Source organism: Centroberyx gerrardi, chromosome 15 (assembly GCF_048128805.1).
Source record: "Centroberyx gerrardi isolate f3 chromosome 15, fCenGer3.hap1.cur.20231027, whole genome shotgun sequence".
Classification (NCBI taxonomy): Eukaryota; Metazoa; Chordata; class Actinopteri; order Beryciformes; family Berycidae; genus Centroberyx; species Centroberyx gerrardi.
The window spans coordinates 13,812,432-13,832,480 of NC_136011.1; the positions used below are offsets into that span (position 1 = coordinate 13,812,432).

At 40.6% G+C, this 20,049-nt stretch overlaps 2 protein-coding genes across 4 annotated transcripts; both read left to right on the top strand.

Annotated features, from left to right (window-relative positions):
* Positions 1–1,536: 1,536 nt before the first annotated feature.
* Positions 1,537–11,399, top strand: LOC139922267 (inhibitor of nuclear factor kappa-B kinase subunit alpha-like). The gene is made up of 22 exons (XM_071912740.2): positions 1,537–1,772; positions 2,611–2,757; positions 2,856–2,950; positions 3,081–3,198; positions 3,332–3,401; positions 3,517–3,605; positions 3,719–3,808; positions 3,917–4,041; positions 4,640–4,747; positions 4,845–4,980; positions 5,116–5,316; positions 6,597–6,699; positions 7,222–7,345; positions 7,436–7,587; positions 7,684–7,745; positions 7,872–7,981; positions 8,073–8,122; positions 8,231–8,339; positions 8,462–8,609; positions 8,758–8,807; positions 9,497–9,596; positions 10,034–11,399. The coding sequence occupies exons 2-22, from the start codon at positions 2,653–2,655 to the stop codon at positions 10,091–10,093; spliced, it is 2,205 nt and encodes a 734-aa protein (XP_071768841.1). The 5' UTR covers positions 1,537–1,772; positions 2,611–2,652; the 3' UTR covers positions 10,094–11,399.
* Positions 11,400–12,411: 1,012 nt separating this feature from the next.
* erlin1 (ER lipid raft associated 1) lies at positions 12,412–19,207 on the top strand. 3 transcript variants are annotated; one of them, XM_071913114.2, is made up of 12 exons: positions 12,412–12,505; positions 13,299–13,427; positions 13,945–14,026; positions 14,868–14,914; positions 15,018–15,079; positions 15,240–15,365; positions 15,517–15,590; positions 15,929–15,987; positions 16,130–16,221; positions 16,386–16,475; positions 16,629–16,708; positions 16,806–19,207. In XM_071913114.2, the coding sequence occupies exons 2-12, from the start codon at positions 13,315–13,317 to the stop codon at positions 16,989–16,991; spliced, it is 1,011 nt and encodes a 336-aa protein (XP_071769215.1). In that variant the 5' UTR covers positions 12,412–12,505; positions 13,299–13,314; the 3' UTR covers positions 16,992–19,207. The 3 variants fall into 3 exon arrangements, with proteins under 3 accessions (XP_071769215.1, XP_071769209.1, XP_071769221.1); XM_071913108.2 differs by having other exon boundaries at positions 12,416–12,498; XM_071913120.2 differs by lacking the exon at positions 12,412–12,505 and adding an exon at positions 12,557–12,656.
* Positions 19,208–20,049: the final 842 nt, after the last annotated feature.

A 20,049-nucleotide genomic window follows, 5' to 3' on the forward strand; every position in this document is an offset into this window, starting at 1 on the left:
AAAGGGGCAAATTGCTAACACTGATCACCTGAGCAGCTATAAGTTAAAAGGGGAATATAACCAGTGTGGAGGGCATTTATCCTGCAGTATTTCCATTATACTCTATGTAGGCTATTCAAACCTGGCACACATGCCTTACCTCTCTTTATACATTCTGTCGGCAGTGAGAATAAGGCCACATTGCTTTCATCCTCTCCATAAAATCATAAGACACTTGCCTCCTTCTCTTGTCCAGTGTGTGCAGATAAAATGTCAAGCTCCTTTGGATGAAAAAACTGTCAAAATTGTGAGAAATGACAAATTGCACTACACAGCTTAGGCCTGCATATATTTAGCTAGTCTAATTTTGACACCATTACTGTAACTGAATGATTACTTTTGATCTCAATATTGGCCATATGTTTAAAATAGCCACACTGTCAATGCAGACTCCAAAAAGAGTTGATCATTGACTCTTATTGGTAGAACAGTGCAACTTGTGGGTGGAAGTGGAAATTTCGATTACTGAACACCAACGCTAGATACTACAGTCTAGTATAAATATTCATACTGATTGAGTGCTTTCTTATCTTGTATGGAAACATATTTGTTCTTAATTTCTGGAAAAGGGAAATGGAAACTATCTTGCTAAACAATGAAACTATTTATCCAGTGTGCTGTTTGATATTTCAAAGTTGTTTCATGTCCTGTTACATTTCATTTTAAACCTGGAGTGGATTACATAATAATCTTGTTGAGAGGTCAAAAATGCAAGTGTATTGCATTTTCTCCCTTGAAATGGTCTGTACATACCACTGTACAAAATGAGTTTTTAAAAGTAAATTTTCAACATGCCCCACCTGGGACCCCCTTAGCTTCTGTGGGGAAGTGCCATTTTAAAGACTATTTTATTGCATTTCTTCTTTATCAGGCAGTGAAAACAGACAGAAAGGATGAGAAAGAAGGAGGGGATGACTAGCAACATGTTCCAGGCTAGATTTTAACCCAAGATGTTGCATGTATCTGACCTGGTCGGCACCTTAGCCAACTGAGCCTCCAGGACGGTCCAGAAACTGCCCTTTTAGACAATTTCTCCCAGAGTCTGTGCACACCACTGCTACATCAACAGACTGCGTATTGACTTTTCAGTAGGTATGGCTCATGACATGACTGAAGCTTTGCATAGTGCGCCATCTAGTGAACATACTAAGACTTTTTTCCATAGAGGGAGGGCTTGGAAATGTAACTGTTCTATCTGAAGGATGCCTTTGGTAAAAATTGAGAGTATATTGCACTACTGTGGAAACTAAATCGTTACTTACACGTTGACTCAATATTTTATCGGCCAGTTTAGCGTGGGTACAATGGGAAATCCCCCAGTACAGAAATTATTGGTGCAGAAAAGCCGCTACCTTTCATACCATGTGGCCTGGTTAAGATCTATCGACTTTTCTATTGGTTGCCCATCCGAATAGTATACTAGGCAGCTGTGGGCATGCGCATGCGCTGAAGCAACGCCTGTCTGTCAGTAGTTTATACTTTCACTTTGTACAGTAGAGTGGTTTTGCTGGCGCTCTTTGTACCCAGGACATTTCCATCTGTTACGAGAACATAAAGAGAATATAATAAAGCCGCGTTTGGGAAGGTTGGAAGGTTTGTTTCGCCTGTTCGCCTCTTCGTATTGGGAGTGTAAACACAAGCCAAAAAGAAAACGGAGTATAAACAACATGGATATCTCTCTGACAAATACGAGCCGTGTCCTCCAGCGACTCTGACCTCCGTATCCTGTACAGGTGAGTTGACAGAAATCATGTTTCGGGACTGGGATGTTGCTTTTAATAGGCTTGTTGTGCAAGTACTTCACAAGTGCTTCAGTCTGCGTCATGTGCACACTCAAAGGCTCGCCGTTTCGTGGCATAAAGCCAACAAGTCACTAAAATGTCCTGGGGCAAAGGTTCCCAAACTTTGACATGTCAAGGAAGCCCAAATAGATCCACATTAGACTACAGACAGTCATTTGATATAATTTTGTCCGCTATCCACGGGTCTTTAAAAAGTCTGAAAACGCCTTAAATAAATTATCTCAAATTAAGGTCTTATAAAGTATTAAAATGTCTTCAATCCAGAGGTCTTATTTGTTCACCAACAACAGGTTTATTTGTGCTGGATGTCCACCCTTGGATTAATACAGAACAGGGTTAGTAGTATGCAAAACAGTTTTCATATCTCCCTTCACAGTTAATTTCCCCTTGTCCTTTTTCTTATGCTGCCCATGTGTAGTTTCATGACTTTCATTAGCTATGTTCAATCAGAAATAAGTTGGTTTTGCCAGCTTTGTTTTATTTTGGTTTAAAATGGTCTTAAATTCAATTCCAGTAGCATTAGGCTCTTTAAAAAGTCTTAAAATTGGCTTTCTGAAACCTGCAGATACCCTGTTTTTTCTGAGGAACCCCATCTGAGAAGGTTTTTGTTGTTAGATAAAGCTTTATATGCTGTAGTTGGGGAGGTAACGGTAGAGGCAGTCATCCTTACACATTCTCTCCTAGTGCTAACCTCTAGTATATATATATATATATATATACATACACATATATATATATATATAAGTAACCCATTCCTGATCTGCTGTAGGCTTAAGTCACTAACAGGTCACTGCCCAGACGACCAGACGTCATGGAGAGGGCTCCGCTCAGACAGAGCCAGCTGTGTGGCTCATGGGAGATGAAGGAGAGGCTTGGGATAGGGGGCTTTGGGCACGTCTACCTGTACCAACACCTGGTAAGTTCTACCCTCGTCCAGATACTAGGGAGAACATGACCTCAAGACCCTGGACCTGCCTTTGGCTCTGTTTTATTCCTCATCTGTGTTTGGAGCAGGAGATGGGAGAGAAGATCGCTGTGAAACTGTGCCGCCTGGAGCTGAACTCCAAGAACAAAGACCGCTGGAGCAGAGAGATCCAGATCATGAAGAAGTGAGTGTAGACAATCAGCTCGCATTCGCTAAGTTGCCCGCTAACAAGCCCAATTCTGTGATCACTGACGTGAATAACTAGCCACCTTATTCCCTGTCGAATCATCATAGTGTCATTGTCTTTCTTACAGGCTGAGCCATGTGAACGTAGTTGAAGCCAGAGAAGTTCCAGAGGAGATTAGCTCCATCGCTTTAAACGACCTTCCTCTGCTGGCCATGGAGTACTGCTCCAGAGGAGACCTACGCAAGGTACAGGCTGGCTAGCTCACAGCTGTAGGGATGGGTCAATACAGTAGGTTGAATAGGACTCTTAATGACATAAAATAATTTTTCATTGTTTCATACACTACAGCATCACCGTCTTTCTCTATATCTCATTTAGATGTTGAATAAACCAGAAAACTGCTGCGGGCTAAAGGAGAGTGAAGTCCTCTCGCTGCTCAGTGACATCGGTAATGTTTCTCTGTTTGCTTTCACTTGTAGTAAAAGCCACTGTGTAGACACATGTTGATGCATAGTGTAATGTAATGTTGTAATGTAATTATAAATATCTGAACATATACACAGGTTCTGGTATCCAGTATCTCCATGAAAATAAGATTATCCACAGAGACCTGAAGCCAGAGAACATAGTACTACAGGACATCAGTGGGAAGGTGAACTCATTCCCTCTTATCTTACATATATGCAGTTTCTTTCATCTGCTTCTTCCTCCATTATGTTTTTTTTTGCTGCCCCTTCCTCATTCTGCAAATACTTTTTCCTCCAGCTTGTCCATAAAATCATAGATCTGGGTTATGCCAAAGACCTAGACCAGGGCAGTCTCTGTACATCCTTTGTTGGAACTCTGCAGTATCTGGTAAGTGTTGTGGCAATGTTACATTTCTAATAGATATTAAGCCTTCACATTAGATAAGTCCTCCATGTATTAAGCCCTGTTTGTTATATCTGTGTGTACGTGTGGCAGGCTCCGGAGCTTTTTGAGAGCAAACCCTACACTGTAACTGTCGACTACTGGAGTTTTGGGACGATGCTCTTTGAATGCACTTGTGGCTTTCGCCCCTTCCTACACCACATGCAGCCAGTACAGTGGTGAGTCATCATAGCTGCGATATTTTTTCCCCTCTATACTCTGATGTGGGAGAAAGTTGAAGATAGACTTGGGGATATACTGTATGTAGAAATGGTGCACAAACACATAAACACATATATAACACACATTTATGAATGCTGTTTTTGAGGTTTTAACAATCCACAATTATGCAATGTTTGTTATTGTTATTATACTGAAAAATATGCATACCCCAATGAAAATAACTAGTAAACCTATAATACATTTCAGAATGATAGTATACAAGTATCAGTTATCTTATTTATAGCGATACCATAGGATATAAAACATACCTTAAATTATGATTGGCTACTATAAAGTCACTATAGAGTACCACAGACACACTATAAGTCCCTATGGGAAGATTAGGGGAATATTATAGTCATTTTTCATTAGGACATTTATTGAAAATCTGCAAAGTAACTGTGCAGTAACGTCTCTATCTTTGAGTATACAGAATTTTAGTCCCGAAGTTTTATACATCTAGTCCCCAATGTGTGTAAAATCCTATCGTCAATCTTTCTCTGGTTGAGTGTAGAGTTCATCATGCTAAAGACTTTTTTTTGCCTATTCTTGTAGGACAACTAAGGTGAAGAACAAAGGTCCCAAAGACATCATGGCAGTAGAAGACATGAATGGAGAAGTCCGATTCTCGACACATCTTCCATACCCCAACAATCTCAGCAGGTTCACCAAAAAAAAACTAACTTGTCTGTCTATTCCTACACCTACCAACATCAAGCATCCCTCATTCTAACCTGTGTGTGTGTGTGTGTGTGTGTAGGCCGCTGCTGGAGCCAGTGGAGTCCCTTCTGCAGATGCTGTTACTGTGGGACCCTGTGACTCGCGGTGGAGGACTGGACCCCGACGCAAACCAGCCCTGCTGCTACACTGCTCTGCAGAATATTCTCAACATGAAGGTAAATGACCTGATCCTTGGCTCTCCTTCCACTCACATTAACCAGATTTTATTAAGCACTTTTATGGTTTTACGTATCCTACTTGAGGATAGCATGCAAAGTAAACCGCTCGCTCTCCACCTTCCTTTCTCCCAGGTGATTCATGTGCTGGACATGACGTCGGCCCAGCTGCACTCCTTGGTTTTGGGTCCTGAAGAGGGCTTGCACTCTCTGCAGCAGCGTCTGGAAACACACACACACACACACATCCCCCCGCTTAGCCAAGAGCTGCTGTTGGAGACGGGAATCTCCCTCGACCCACGCAGGCCGCCTGCGCACTGCCTCCCAGATGGATTGGTATGTACAGTCACACTCGTGTACACACACACACACAGAAATATCCCACGTCAAACAGGCTCTACCACAAGTGCAAACACAAACACTAGTGGTGGGCGATATGGCCTGAATTTTATGTCCCAATTTTCTTTTTCACAATATTTTTAACATTTTGGACAGTAACAGTATATGTGACAGTGTAGTTGTTTTCCTGGTAACTTGAAACCTGGGGGAATGTTTTTTTTATGCCTCAGCGCCGGCGACAGCCGTGGCCGGAGGCATTATGTTTTTGGGTTGTCCGTCCATACGTACGTACGTCCGTCCCATTCTCGTGAATGCGATATCTCAGGAACGCCTTGAGGGAATTTCTTCAAATTTGGCACAAATGTCCACTTGGACTCAAGGATGAACTGATTAGATTTTGGTGGTCAAAGGTCAAAGGTCAAGGTCACTGTGACCTCACGTCCGTCCCATTCTCATGAACACGATATCTCAGGAACGCCTTGAGAGAATTTCTTCAAATTTGGCACAAATGTCCACTTGGACTCAAGGATGAACTGATTAGAATTTGGTGGTCAAAGGTCAAAGGTCAAGGTCACTGTGACCTCACAAAAGACGTTTTTGGCCATAACTCAAGAATTATGACAAAATTTCACACAAATGTCTAATAGGATAAAATGATGAAGTGATGACATTTTATATCCAAAAGTTCAAAGGTCAACTTCACTGTGACATCATAATGTTTTGCTTACCACTGTAGCTGAGAAAACGATCTTGGGTCATTCTACAAAAATGGTGGAAGTGCGGTCACTTACTTTTGCAGACACCAAAATCCTTTAAGTTGACCTAATAATCACATTAATTATATATGTTCAATAAATAAAGACTGTCCTTGCAATGATAAAACAAAGTTTATTGGCGGAGGCATACATTCGCGAGGCGGTTATTTCTAGTTTTCCTATGGTTTCAACAGTGCAGTTCCACTATTGGATAAACTAAAAAAAAAAAAAAAATTTCAAACTGCGTATGTTTCATCTTCATACCTTTCATCTGGTAAAATAGGTTGTTGGGGTTTCCACCCTCAGCAATGACAGCTGTGACCAACCGCTTGACGTTATGTCTGTAGAATCTAAATACACAAAGATTGTCCCACTCCAGCCTTTCTGACTCATCTGGTAGAAACAGTTTGGGCAAATCTATGCCTCAGCACAGATTTCTACAGGTGTATCGCCCACCACTAACAAACACTGTACTATGCACAGTGATTTACAGAATTTGTTCTCTGCTCCCTGTTGCCTCAGCGAGGATGGGACAGCTCCATAGTCTACCTCTTCGATAAGAGCCTGACCAAATACTCCGGACCGCTGACTGCCAGACCTCTGCCTGACAGTGTCAACTTCATAGGTGAGATATACAACCATTCACTGTGCTGTAAAACCACTTCCTGAAGTTACTCCCCTACTGTCTCTGTCTCTCCCTGATGCTGATCTCTGGATGACTCTCAGGTACCTTGAAAATCCTTGAAAGTTTGTAGATTTGAGAAAAAGTTGAATAAGACCTAAAAGGTTTTTGAAAATGAACGGATGGCTTTGAAAGCACTTGATTTTTTTTATTAATATATAACACTTAAATTCATCAATAGGCCTCGGCTGTGGCCCTCTCCTTCTTAGGATTACATCGTGAGGAAACCCCTATGATAGATATTTGCGTTGATGTAGTATTAAAATTAATGATTTCACCATGATTTCTTGACAAGATCATGAATAAAAAAGGCCTCAGTGATGTCTAATTTTGACCCCAAAACTTGCCAAATTTTGAGTCCTTGAATTTCACCAAACAAGACCTTTAAAGTCACCGAAAAGTCCTTGAATTTGATGTCCAAGTGAGTGAGGGAACCCTGTCTCTGTTGTGTATGTGGCGTCTCAGTCAGGGAGACGAAGACCCAGCTGCCACTGGCTGCACTGAGGAAGGTGTGGGGCGAGGCAGTCAGCTACATCTGTGGACTGAAAGAGGACTACATACGCCTGTACCAGGGACAGAGGGCTGCCATGTAAGCACACACACACACACACACACACACACACACATATATACACACACACCGTTCTAAGATATTCCTCCCATTTTTGTGTGTGTGCAGGCTGAGTCTGCTGCGTTACAACACCAACTTAACGCGGTACAAGAACCTGCTGTTCTCCCAGTCTCAGCAGCTCCGAGCCAAACTGGCTTTCTTCAAGACCAGCATCCAGCATGACCTTGACCAGTACACAGAGCAGAGGCACACAGGCATCTGTGAGTAGATCTTCCTGTGCTGCTGTAATGTATTATCGGAAGTCATTACTGAAGCCTTAACTGTATTATCTCTTATTGTTGTGTATGGCTGTGTAGCTTCAGAAAAAATGCTGAAGACCTGGCAGGAAAATGAAGAGAAGGCGTCTGGGTTTGCACAGGTAGGACACTTTCATTATTAGTTATGCTACACAACCATATATACAAACAATGCATGGTAAGGTAAGTAATTTACTTCACATTGATTCATGTTGTGCTGTACTATGTTTCTGTGTTTTCTGCCGTAGGTTGCAGAGGTGGGGTATCTGGATGAAGAGATTGTGTCTCTACATTCAGAGATTGTGGAGCTGCAGAGAAGTCCATTTGCAAGGAAACAAGGAGACGTTATGGAGCAGCTGTCAGTATCTCTGATGAAGTGTTTGTACCGTAATCATTCCTTTAAAAATGACTTTGAATCACAGATGATATGTCTATGTCTCTGTTTTCAGGGAGGAAAAGGCCATTGAACTCTACAAGCAACTGAAAGCTAAGTGCAAAAGTTAGTATAGAAACACTTAGAATGACTGAGGAATGACTGACGTGTGTGTTCACATGTGTACGTGAAATGATAGTATGTGGATTGTCATTGCAATATGTGTTTGTGCAGGTCCGGACCCTCCACATGGTTACAGTGATAGCTCGGACATGGTGAAGGCCATACTCCAAACAGTTCAGAACCAGGACAGAGTGTTAAAAGACTTGTACACTCATCTAAGGTACTTTACCCACAAGTCCAGTCCACACAGATACAAACACAAGCACAACAGAATTATCGATTCACAATTCTCTGTGTTAGAGACACTGACGTTTTCTGCTTTTCCCCTCTCTCCTTCTGTAGTACGATTCTGGTGTGCAAGCGACGCATCGTCGATTTGTTCCCCAAGTTGGAGAGGGCAGTAGAGAACATAAAAGCTGCAGAGGCAGCAGTGATGCAGATGCAAATGAAGAGACAGAGAGAGTTCTGGTACCTTCTCAAGATTGCCTGTGTGAGTATATAACAAATGGCACTACAAAAATATGCTTAGCCATCAGTGACCTTTTAGGACCTAGACAGTCCACGAGGCACTCGTATAGGAAATGTGTAAGCATGAAGTAGGATCCTGTAGCCAATGTTGTGTTTGGCTTTGTCTTTAGGCCCAGAGCAATTCTCCATCACAGTCACTGCTGCAAAAGCCCACTGATAGGTAAGATCCACACAAGACATTTTCATTTTCTTTATTCCATGGATAACTGGCCAAATGTAGACAATGTGACATCATGTTAAGATGCTTTTAACACAGCTACAATGGAGTTTGACAGCAGAAAACATTTCCAGCTATCTAACACATCAACGGTAAAGGGCTTCTTTCTAGACTCACCATTTTGCACCGACGTTCAACAATTGCACAGGGAGAAATCCATCGTAGAAGAGGAGACACCAATTTCTTGACTGACAGTGGCCTCAATAGACAAGAATGCGATGCAGCCACTGCTTGTGTCTTTGCAGATCTGTCACTGATAGCGTGCGAAATAACGCCTTCTTCAACAGCTTTTTTGTCATTTGAGCCACCAGGCATGACACATCACAGCATTGTTCTCTCTCCTCTCTCACTTTGTCTTGACTAGAAAAGCTTACTACACTATCACTATCGATATTGCTCTCTCCACCTACACACAAACAGCACAGAGAACCTCCTTCTCTTGGGGTTGTAGAAAGTTATTCTGGAAAATGTAGGAAATCACTAACTGAAGTAGAAGTAGGTTGAGGGAAAATGGGAACAACAACAACAAATTCCTGGAATGCACTGAACATCACAGAATGATGATATATAACAGTGTAAGAGTATCTGGGGGTGGATTTTTCCTTTGAATTCTCTGTCTATTGGTCTTTCAGTGAGTCTGTTCATCTATTACTGGAGGAGAATCAGCGATATCTGAGTCAGCTGACTTCTCTGCTGCAAAACACCACCCAGGAGATGGAGCACAGTGTCATGGTATGGCAAATGTGTGTGAGGGAGTGTGTGAATGCAGATCGCTTGGGTAATACTGTACATAAACAAATGGTTGACTGTTGGTATCCTCTCGCCTGTTCACTATTGATGAACTGACTTGCCACAGGGCGACTGGTAGAGAGAAGATGGGAGATGATTGTAAATTTTGGGGAATGAACCCGTTTATTAGTCACCGACACATATGCACTGGCACTTTACAAATGTTTATACATAATGTGTGGTTCATTATGTATTGACTTTTTTCTGTCCTGACACATGCATTGAGTCTGCGCTCCATTACGTAGATTCAGCACTTTGATCTTTCACGAGTGATGGAGAGAATGTTCAGTAGATAGTAGATGGAGGATGGCTTTTACAGAATACAGTATAAATGATTTTGTCATTATAATTACACTGACATGGTGTCTGTTCATTCTTAGGATCAGGACTGGAGCTGGACTCAGTATGGATCAGTGGAAGCCCAACCTCAGAAGCTGTAGAAACTGACCAAAGGACTCGATGTTATGAGCCGGAGATGTGAGCAAGTGCCTCACCAGAGTTACACTAGCTCTTTGTTTCCACATGTTAGCTTACTTAATACTGTACGACAGATCATGCATTTACTCTACTACATAATAAGGTGTGAAACAGCATGATCTCGGAAGCTATTTGTGTTTTTAACTTAAATGTATAGTTTAAAATTGAAAAAGCTATATCTGGCAGTAACCAAGACTTATTTATTTTATTGGTAATAGTGAGTAGAGTAAGAGATTGTTGCTGATAAATCATGCATGATGGAATGTGTATTCATTTTTATAAAGGTATGACACTTCTATGCCATGTTTTTTAGATATTTGTCAGTCTGTTGATTTTCAGAGAACCAGTTTCAGTTTGTCTAGTCTGTGCATGTGTTAAAGTGTTGATGGTAGTCAGTATTTGGTTGTTTACATTCACACAGTGGACCAGACAACTGTCTCTTCACATACAGGAAATTGGTTGTTTATAGAACCCTGGGTTCAAAATTCTTTTGGGAGCATGTTGTAATCCAAACAATATGGAAACAGAGCAGACTGAAGTAACACACACACAGTGGAGGGTTGCATGGTGGTTAGAGGGATTCCCCGTCAACTGTCCTTCAACACTTCTAATAATGAAAATGAAGAATATGAATAATAATCAGTAGTAGTAGTAGTATCACCACCTAGTGTAACTGCAGCAGAAAAACACAATAAAACTCACAACTGTTTGTAGATAGGAAGAGGCTGAGAGGTATTGAAGTTAAATATAAATCTGAACTTGCTGTATGACTCGAAAATAATATATTTTGTTATCTTTGCTTGCCTGAATTATTCACCAAAGAATGAAACGTTCTGTCACATAGCTATGAAGATTTCTCAGAAACTAACAACTTCCCTTTTGCAGATTTAACATAGTATGCAAAGCAATACCTCCACTTGTCTTGTTTTTCCAGGTTTCAGGTTTTCAGATGATTGACTATGACAGAAATTTTGCTTTTCAAATACGAGTAAAACATTTAAGATCTAGCACGAAAGTGTAAAACCTGGCACAAAATACTGTACATCCATGTAAAGATCTGTTAAGTGAATTCACAGTCTTGGGAAAATGAAAATACGCTCTGAAACAGGAATCTATAATAAGCTTTCTAAAAAATGAATGTGGGTTTTTTTTTTTACTTCCTTTTTGGGATATTTATTATTGCCTAAAATATTTTATTCTTGTATTAATTCATGATTTCTCAGATGAAGACAAATCCTTAGAGTTATCGAGCAATTTCCCCAATCTGGGTAATTTTTTATTCACAAGAACAAATACATAAAAGTTGTATTAAATTGTTTATTTTTGTACTTTGAAATTGATTATTTGATTAATTCATTAGACATAATTTCAGCCTCAGTCATCTGGATGGTGCTCTGATTCTTTCTGAATACATTATAGACCTGTTATTTTTATCTCCTATGGTATCACTATAATATTCCTATAACATTCCAATTGCATATTATTTATAGTTTATAGTTTTGCTGTCATATTTGTTCAGTATCCTTCTAAAATGTATTTTAGGATCACTATAGCTGTGTAGGATTATCAGTCTTGACCTCTCTGTGTAAACCAGGCTACCTCACTCCAAAATTGTTCACTTCTCTACCATCTCTCATTCATCGGAGGTATAAATGGCAAAGTAAGCACACTGCATAGCTTTTGGTGATGCTTTTTCATTTGAACATAAACAGATGCTATCATATTTTTTGCTTGATTAGGAGTTTTTCAGTGGACCCCATTTTCATATCAAGGACCATATCTGGGGTCCCAAACCCAAGGTTGGGAAACCCTGTGCTACCTGCTTTGTTGCCTTCAAGTGCTCCTCGTGAAATCGTACTTTTAAGGTTGGAAGTCTCATTCAAGTGCTTTTGGTCAGAAATGATAACAACATGGCCCCTGTAATAACAGTTGTCTTTCTTGGCTGCTGTTTGTAGCACGTCGCTAATTTGTGCTGCAGTGGCAGCAAAATTTTGCTTCAGGCATGCAATTTACGTTTTCATTTATTATTAAAGGGTGCACAAAAACGTGTGACAAACTAAACTGCTCTATTTACATAGAATATCAAACGATAATACAATAATAAAATACACCACTTTTACCATCAATTGTTTACAACGCATCCATGCTCTCCAGCCCCAAGCCTCACGCCTGGGCAACTCGGGTATCAAATTACTCTTTCCCAGTCATATTTATCACTGATTACATCTTCAATATTTCCGGTAGCACGTGAAGGCAGCATGTGTACCAGAAGTAAAAGCGAGAGAGAACCTGTGGGCGGCGGTGTGAGGGGGATGGGTCGTTGTGCACTGAATGATAAGAAGAGAAGGAGTGACGGTTCAATACAGTGGTAAATTGTATGATATATCAACCATTTATCCAAAAAGCCTAACTGTTGCTAATTGTATTTCTGCACAATGTTAGGTAAGTTAACGCGTTAACTGAACGCTAGCTAGCCAACCAGCGAGCTAACTTAGCATCGAGCTAACGTTACAAGGAATTCACTGAGTGAGTGAATCTCCAGTCCACCCGATATAGCTACCTAACCCCAGCTAGCTAGGTTAACGTTACTATGTTTAATATGGACAGCCTGTAGCATGTACAACCAAACGGCCCTTCACAGTTTGCTTGTCCACTTAATGTTGTATTTAAGAAGACGTATGGTTCAAACATGTTGCTGCTTTATATGTTGTCGGGAGAGGAGTTGCCTGCCAAGTTGTCTGTTACAGTTCATTTTGCATGCTAATCTAGGTAGCTAACGTTAGCTGTTTTACTTCATTAATTGTGAAGCAACTACAACTTATTGCTCGGTGCTCGGAGTAACGTTGAGGTATAGGACAACCTTGCAAGTCACAGACATTAACTCGCCATAGAATCGCATAGGTGTTTTTAGCTAGTCAGATTGTCTGACAGTTGTGTTCACGTAATTTGTGACTTGTGCACAAATTATGTGTCTAAATTATTCTCAGTGGCTACCTTGTTGATTGTTATGAAGGTATACCAGAATTACATTAGCCAGCTGACCATCGGTCTGGTAAGGATAACTGACACACTCACCTAATTTTAGAATATGCTAAGCTGTGTACTATGTATAATGTACTATATATACACTATAAATAACTTAATACGTTTCTGCTTCTCTGTCTGCAGGTAAGTGCTGGCGAGGATGACGATGGCGCATGTAGGGGCAGTATTTGCAGCAATAGCAGGATTGATGGCCATCCTGTTACACTCCTCAATTCACAAGATAGAGGAAGGACACCTTGCTGTATATTACAGGTATGACATAAGATGTAGACTAACAATGTGAATCCTCTCTTCATGTTCTTTTTGCCCAATATTAGTTGCTATAATTGCATGTATTGCTAGTATTCTTTTAACAGTTAGGCTACTCAAGTATTCTGCATAGTATATCTTTTGAACTGGCACAAGTAGACGCCATATCCCATTTGCAAGAAGCTCATATCCTGGTAATGACAAACGTAAACGTGATAGCTCAGATATGGAAATATCTGGGATACTGAGGCATGTATGCACGTCCCCTGTTCACTATTGTTTTAGGCAGTGAGTGCAAGCTTGGTTAACATGGTCATATTCAAAATATTTTGTTTATTCATGTCTGCAGGGATGTTTGGGATTGGTATATAAAGGGGCATATAAACAGTGCATGCTGAATAAGACCTTAACTGGGATATGAACTAAACATTATCTCGAACACTGTTGGCATGTAAATGTAGTCAATAGATATTCTGCTGATTAGAACTCAGACTAAGTCATTTGTATGTATTTGTTTCAGGGGTGGAGCATTGTTGACGATCCCCAACGGTCCTGGATATCACATCATGCTACCTTTCATCACCACCTACAGATCAGTGCAGGTATCCTCGCCTTAAACCTGGGCTTTTAGCAGAAAGATTTGGTACCTTCAGACAACAGAGCAGGAGCCTCATTTATAGAAAGGTCTTACGATCATATTTGATCTTTCCTGCATCTTGTGCAGAATAACTTGACAAAGTAGTTATGTTTTAAAACCTCAATTTGATGTAGAAATGGTTGTAGCTTTACGTTTGACGTATGCGCATTACCTGCTGATTATACCATGCTTTTGCAGGCACCCCTATGGTGGCTTTAGTGGCCTACAAATATTAATGGTGTTTCTCAATCTTCAAAATTAGTTTAATTTTAAAAGAAAATTGATAGGTATGTGATTGAATTTTAAGTGTACACAACTTCATATTGAAAGTACAATTATTGGTAGTGTGCAGAACCTTGTAAATTGATGTGTGAGAATGCAAGAGTCATTATCAACTACACAGTGTTTTATATTAAAGACAGGATGAGATGTCCTATAAATAGTCTGCTACAATATGCAAACAATTGTCACTCAACCATGGCTGCAGTGGCTTCATTTATAGGACAACAGCTGTTGGGCTGTATTCAAACTACAAAGCACATTCACATGTGTTCATATTGAAGTTAATATGCGATTTATGTATTACAGACACGGGTTAACTGTAAACAAGCACGCACCGCTTAATCCAGTCTCAGATGTTTTTATAAATTGGGCATAAGCACAACTTGAAAAATGATAACATCATGTTAAAGATTAAATCCAAGAATATTTTTATACATGAGGCCCCAGATCAGAGCAGAGCAGCCATGTAGCAGAGGGATTATCTTGATCACCCTCAAATCATATTTTGAATCTTTGTGTTTCAGACTACACTTCAAACTGATGAGATCAAGAATGTACCTTGTGGAACTAGGTAAAAGTGTGAGCTTATGCATTGGCTTGTGTAGCTGTAGAGATACTGATCTATTCCTAGAAGAACATGTAACTGTGTTTTTAACAGCTTTTTCTCTCCACAGTGGTGGTGTGATGATCTACTTTGACAGGATAGAGGTTGTCAACATGCTGGTCCCTTTGGCAGGTACAAAATGAGTTCCTCATTTGTATGACTCGAAAACCCTGTTTGTCCCTTGGCATTACCACAATATTACTTTGGAATCCAAATGAGCATTCACAGCAGTCAAATATTTGTTTGGGTCTCAACGCCTTCCACTATACCTGATTTTGTTCTTTCTCTGCAGTGGTTGACATAGTGAAGAACTACACTGCCGATTATGATAAAACTCTCATCTTCAACAAGATTCACCATGAGCTCAACCAGTTCTGCAGTGTACACACTCTACAGGAAGTCTACATTGAGTTGTTTGGTGAGTAGACATGCATTAGTGATAAAGCCGGTAGTTTTGTATCATCCAATCTCAATACTAGATAAGTGACTTGTGCTGTGTCTTGTTTATTCCTAGAATGCACTTCATCAAACAGTTTGTTGTGTATACATGTGCTTTTTTTGCCTCGTAGACATCATAGATGAGAATCTGAAGATTGCCCTGCAGAAAGACCTCAATGTTATGGCCCCTGGACTTACAATACAGGTATCCACACACAATTATCTTGGGTAGTAGAGTGTAATAGTGAGTAGGGAGACCGTCCTTCAACCAGAAGGCCGGGGTTCAAGTCCTCGTGACAGCAAGAAGCATCTGCCTAGCTTAAGTGTCCTTCAGGGTCCAATACATCGTCACCAAAAGAATCACATGTGTAATTGACCTTCCACTCAAATTCTGCATCGAATGCCAGTGGACCAATTCTAACTTGAAAACCATTCCTAACCTCCATAACCAATCAATCTATCAATCGGCTTGATTGTGAGCAAAGTCTCAATTGCTTTCTCTCTCTTTTTTTCTTATTCTCCTTTTTAAATGTCCTAATTAAGGCGGTCCGTGTTACCAAGCCAAAGATCCCTGAGGCTATCAGGAGGAACTTTGAACTCATGTGAGTTTGTGCATCTGTACTTAACTAGCTCGGTGTCTATGCATATTGTGTATCCTCACGTTTGTGTCCCACCCACTCAGTCTGTGTAAGAGCAGGCAGAGAGGCAAACATTTGTGAGTTTCTTATCTCTCTTTGTATACAGGGAAGCAGAGAAGACTCGTCTATTAATAACAGCTCAGACTCAGAAGGTGGTGGAAAAGGAAGCAGAAACTGAAAGGAAGAAGGCCATCATTGGTAAATGCGCCGTTTTACTGTAATGCAGCCTGCTATGCTTTCATTTGCATGATTGTCATTTGTGTTTTAGGAATTTCCCTCTGTCCATTCATTAATTTGTAACCCTAGCAGCAACCTCGACCTCAGGATGGTTGTTAAAGCTCTTATTTTTGTGTCTCCCACAGAGGCTCAGAAGATGGCCCAGGTAGCAGAGATCCATTTCCAGCAGAAGGTGATGGAGAAAGAGACAGAGAAGAGGATCTCTGGAATAGAAGGTCAGCCTCATTGGTTCAATTGTTTCTGTGCCTATCTGTGAGATGGATGGCTAGCCTCTGATTTGTGTGTTCCTGTATGCGGTGGGCTCTGGTGAGCTGCTTTGTCGTGTGTCTGTCTCTCTCTGTTTGATGAATACCGCCTCTTTGTTTCAGATGCTGCCTTCCTGGCGAGGGAAAAGGCTAAGGCCGATGCAGAGTATTACACTGCTGCCAAGTCTGCTGAAGCCAACACGGTAAAAGATGATGTTGACACAATTTCGTGCATACACACACTGCCACATAGTACATCTAATCCTCACACACCCTTGCCTTCCTGCTCTCTCTTTACAGTTGAAGTTAACCCCTGAGTATCTGGAGCTGATGAAGTACCAGGCCATAGCGACTAACAGTAAGATCTACTTTGGCCAGGACATCCCGAACATGTTTGTTGAGGGGAACAACAGCCCCCCAAAGTCTGGGCGCTCCCCCACCCTGCCCACTGCTGACCCAGACTTCACTAAAGCCCAGGGGCAGTGATGGCCCACAGCTCTGCCTCTCTGCATAGGGCAGGAGAACCTGTTAGAGGCTTGTCTCATCTATGAGGGAGAGAGCACTGATGGATTGTGGGTGGGATAGCTTTGCAGCTAGTTTGGAGAACAACATGCTTTAGTCTTAATTCTAAGTGGCTGAGAATGATTGGGGAAGATGAAGGGAAGAAAAAGAGGAAGTAAGAGGTAGGAAGGACAAGATGGAAAGGACAGGTATTCTTATTACCTTCTGGTCCTTGGAAAAAGACAAGTTTTAGGAATGAGAATGATGCCATAATTTAAAATTGAAAGCATAATAAATGCTTATGCCTGGGAAGGCGACAGCAAGTAGTCGCCCTTCTATATAGTATGTGCTTGCATTCAATGCAACGTTTTACTTTGCTTTTGGAGCTGCATTCATTTTGTTTGTTGTATGCAAGATGATTGATCTGTGATGAAATTAAGTATGATTTTGACTTTGAGAATTACTGTCTATGATTTAGCTGAACTGGAATCTGACAGGTGACACTAATTCTAATCGGGAAGGTATGTGCAAGTGTCTGTGATGTGGGTAGGTCATCTCTGTGCCATCTTCTCTTACACTGATTCACTAGTTGGCTATTCTCTCTCAACAAGAGTTAGCGTTATGACACTGATTCTGTTTGCGCTCTGCTTAACCACGCTTAATAGCAGAGGCTGGTTGTAGTTGAACTTGAAATGGTTTTGACAGGTGAAAAGAGTTGCAACGTTTTAAAACATGTGGGGATTGCAAGAGAAACATTCACTCTTTGCTCATGCGGAATAGTTGCGAAAAATCTAGTGACAGGGAAGGAAGGCGGGTGGGAGAGATTGCAGGGTCTTCCATTAAGCAATAACAAGATGAAATGATCCCTGTGGGGAAATCAGGCGCATCACTTGTGCTCCTGGAGGCTTCACCTGCTATTGGCTGCTGTCAGTGCATGCCTTTAGCTACCTGCCTATATTGCTAGTTGGCTCAAGTTGAATGGATATGAAAATTAAGCTGGTGAAAGGATTTTTATATGAGGGTTTTCTATAAACAAGTTGCTGCCTGATAAGCAGTCATAGGTGCTTGTCATTATGAAATAACTCTCTGTCCGACTTGACACTTAAAGGAGAAAGATCTTTGTTATGACACTCCTTAGAATTTGCACCACAACCTGCATGAGTGAGATATTCTTCTATGTGTACTTGCGTTTTTAAAGCTGGAGGGCTGACGCATTCTGTAGTTCATATACATATGCACTGTGTAGTGTCAAAGTTGTAGTGCTGTAGTTTACTTTTATGTTAGACTGGTGTTGGATAATATTTAGTTTTGGATTAAAGGGCACCCTCCACAGAAACACTGAGACGCTGCACTAAGGCCTGCTGTGGCATCTACTGTGAAACCAGCCAGGGAGAAGGAATCTAGTGCTGCTAAAAGGAGAGCTAATTTTGTCTTAAAAGTGTATTAAACAAGTTGACAAATGAATATGAGGAACATAACAATAACATGGTTTAATAACAGTTGGTCTTTCCACTGGTGGGAGTTGTGATTTGTATTCCCTGTCGAGCATTCAGTTCATCTTTTCTCTCATCCATCTGGTTTTGATTAAAGGGATCACATCAGGGCTGTGCATGTGGAAATTCGTAGTGACTTGATTCAGATGACTAGTGGTGCCTGTAACTTTCTATTAAACAAAGTCATGATACATGGTTAATTGTTAAATCTCAGGAAAGAGACTCCCCCACTGAATTTGACATTTTGTTTTTTAGCATTTTGCCATCTGCTCAGTGTTACACTTAGAGCTCACACACTTTATAAGCTAAAATCCACAACTACAAAAATACTCAACTTTACCCTATATATGTTAAATTTTAAAAGTTTGATTTATGAGGCTGTGAGGCTGTGATTTAATGTCACTAAAAATGTCAGAAACGCCACTTTCAGTTGTGGAATTATAATCAATGTCTACACCTGCAAGCCTTAAAGGCAACATTGATATTGTACCAGTCTGTTTAGGTCAGTGGTTGTCAACCTTTTTGGCTCGTCACCCCTTAAAAGGAAGCGATGCGTTACTTGCGAACCCGTCACAGGCTGCATATACAGAGAGGTAAACAGTTCAACCAAATAATTACTTTCTCTATTTTCAGGTTGTTTCATTTGATTCATTATCAGAGGCCTAGAGACTGAAAACTATTCAGTGTTTCACAAGAAAAAAGCAAAAATCAGAAAAATTGAATACATTTGTGTTGTAGAAATGTTTTTTTTTTTCCCTATCCCATAAATCTTGCAACCCACAAAATTATCTTGTGACCCCCTAGACGGTCCCAACCCCCAGGTTGACAACCACTGATTTAAGTGACAGTGTGAGCGACTGCACTGGTCTGTTAATATTTGTCAAAATACAAATTCTACACACAAAAACTCCTTTCCACTTTAAAAGGTTGACATTATTATTCACTAAGTTCTGGACTGCAATGCTTTCAATCTTTTCTGAATGGGAAAGAATTTAAAGGACTTTCAAGGCAAAACACAAGTAAAACATGGCTCCTAATTATCACAATAACACAATGACATAGTATCTCTATGAAAAATACCCATTTGAATATGAAAGTTGATAATGTCAAGAGATTGGGCAAAAGCCAGATGCACATTTGTGCCAGTTTAATGTGTTGAGGCTGTTGGATAATGGATTTTTTTTTGCAGCTCCCTGCATTTTAGATCAATAGAAATGGCCTCAAACATTGAGAATTCAAGCCTTAAATCATTTGAACTTATCCCCAAGACTTAAAGCTTCAGTGATTCATGTTGTCTGCACTGACAGCAGGAAAAATTCATTAAAGAGGAGCTCTACCAGTGATACAGGCTCCAGTTGCATTTGACATGTGAGACTACTGAAGAGCTTGCATAGACATACATGGCCTCACCACAGACTCTAGCTGAGAAAGACACAACTAACAGTGGACACTACTAGTGTATGGAAGATGTCCTGATGTTTACTTGACCTCAGAATCACAGCTGAAGACTGCACTCTCCTTTTGCTTTGGTGTTGGGTTCAATTAAAGAT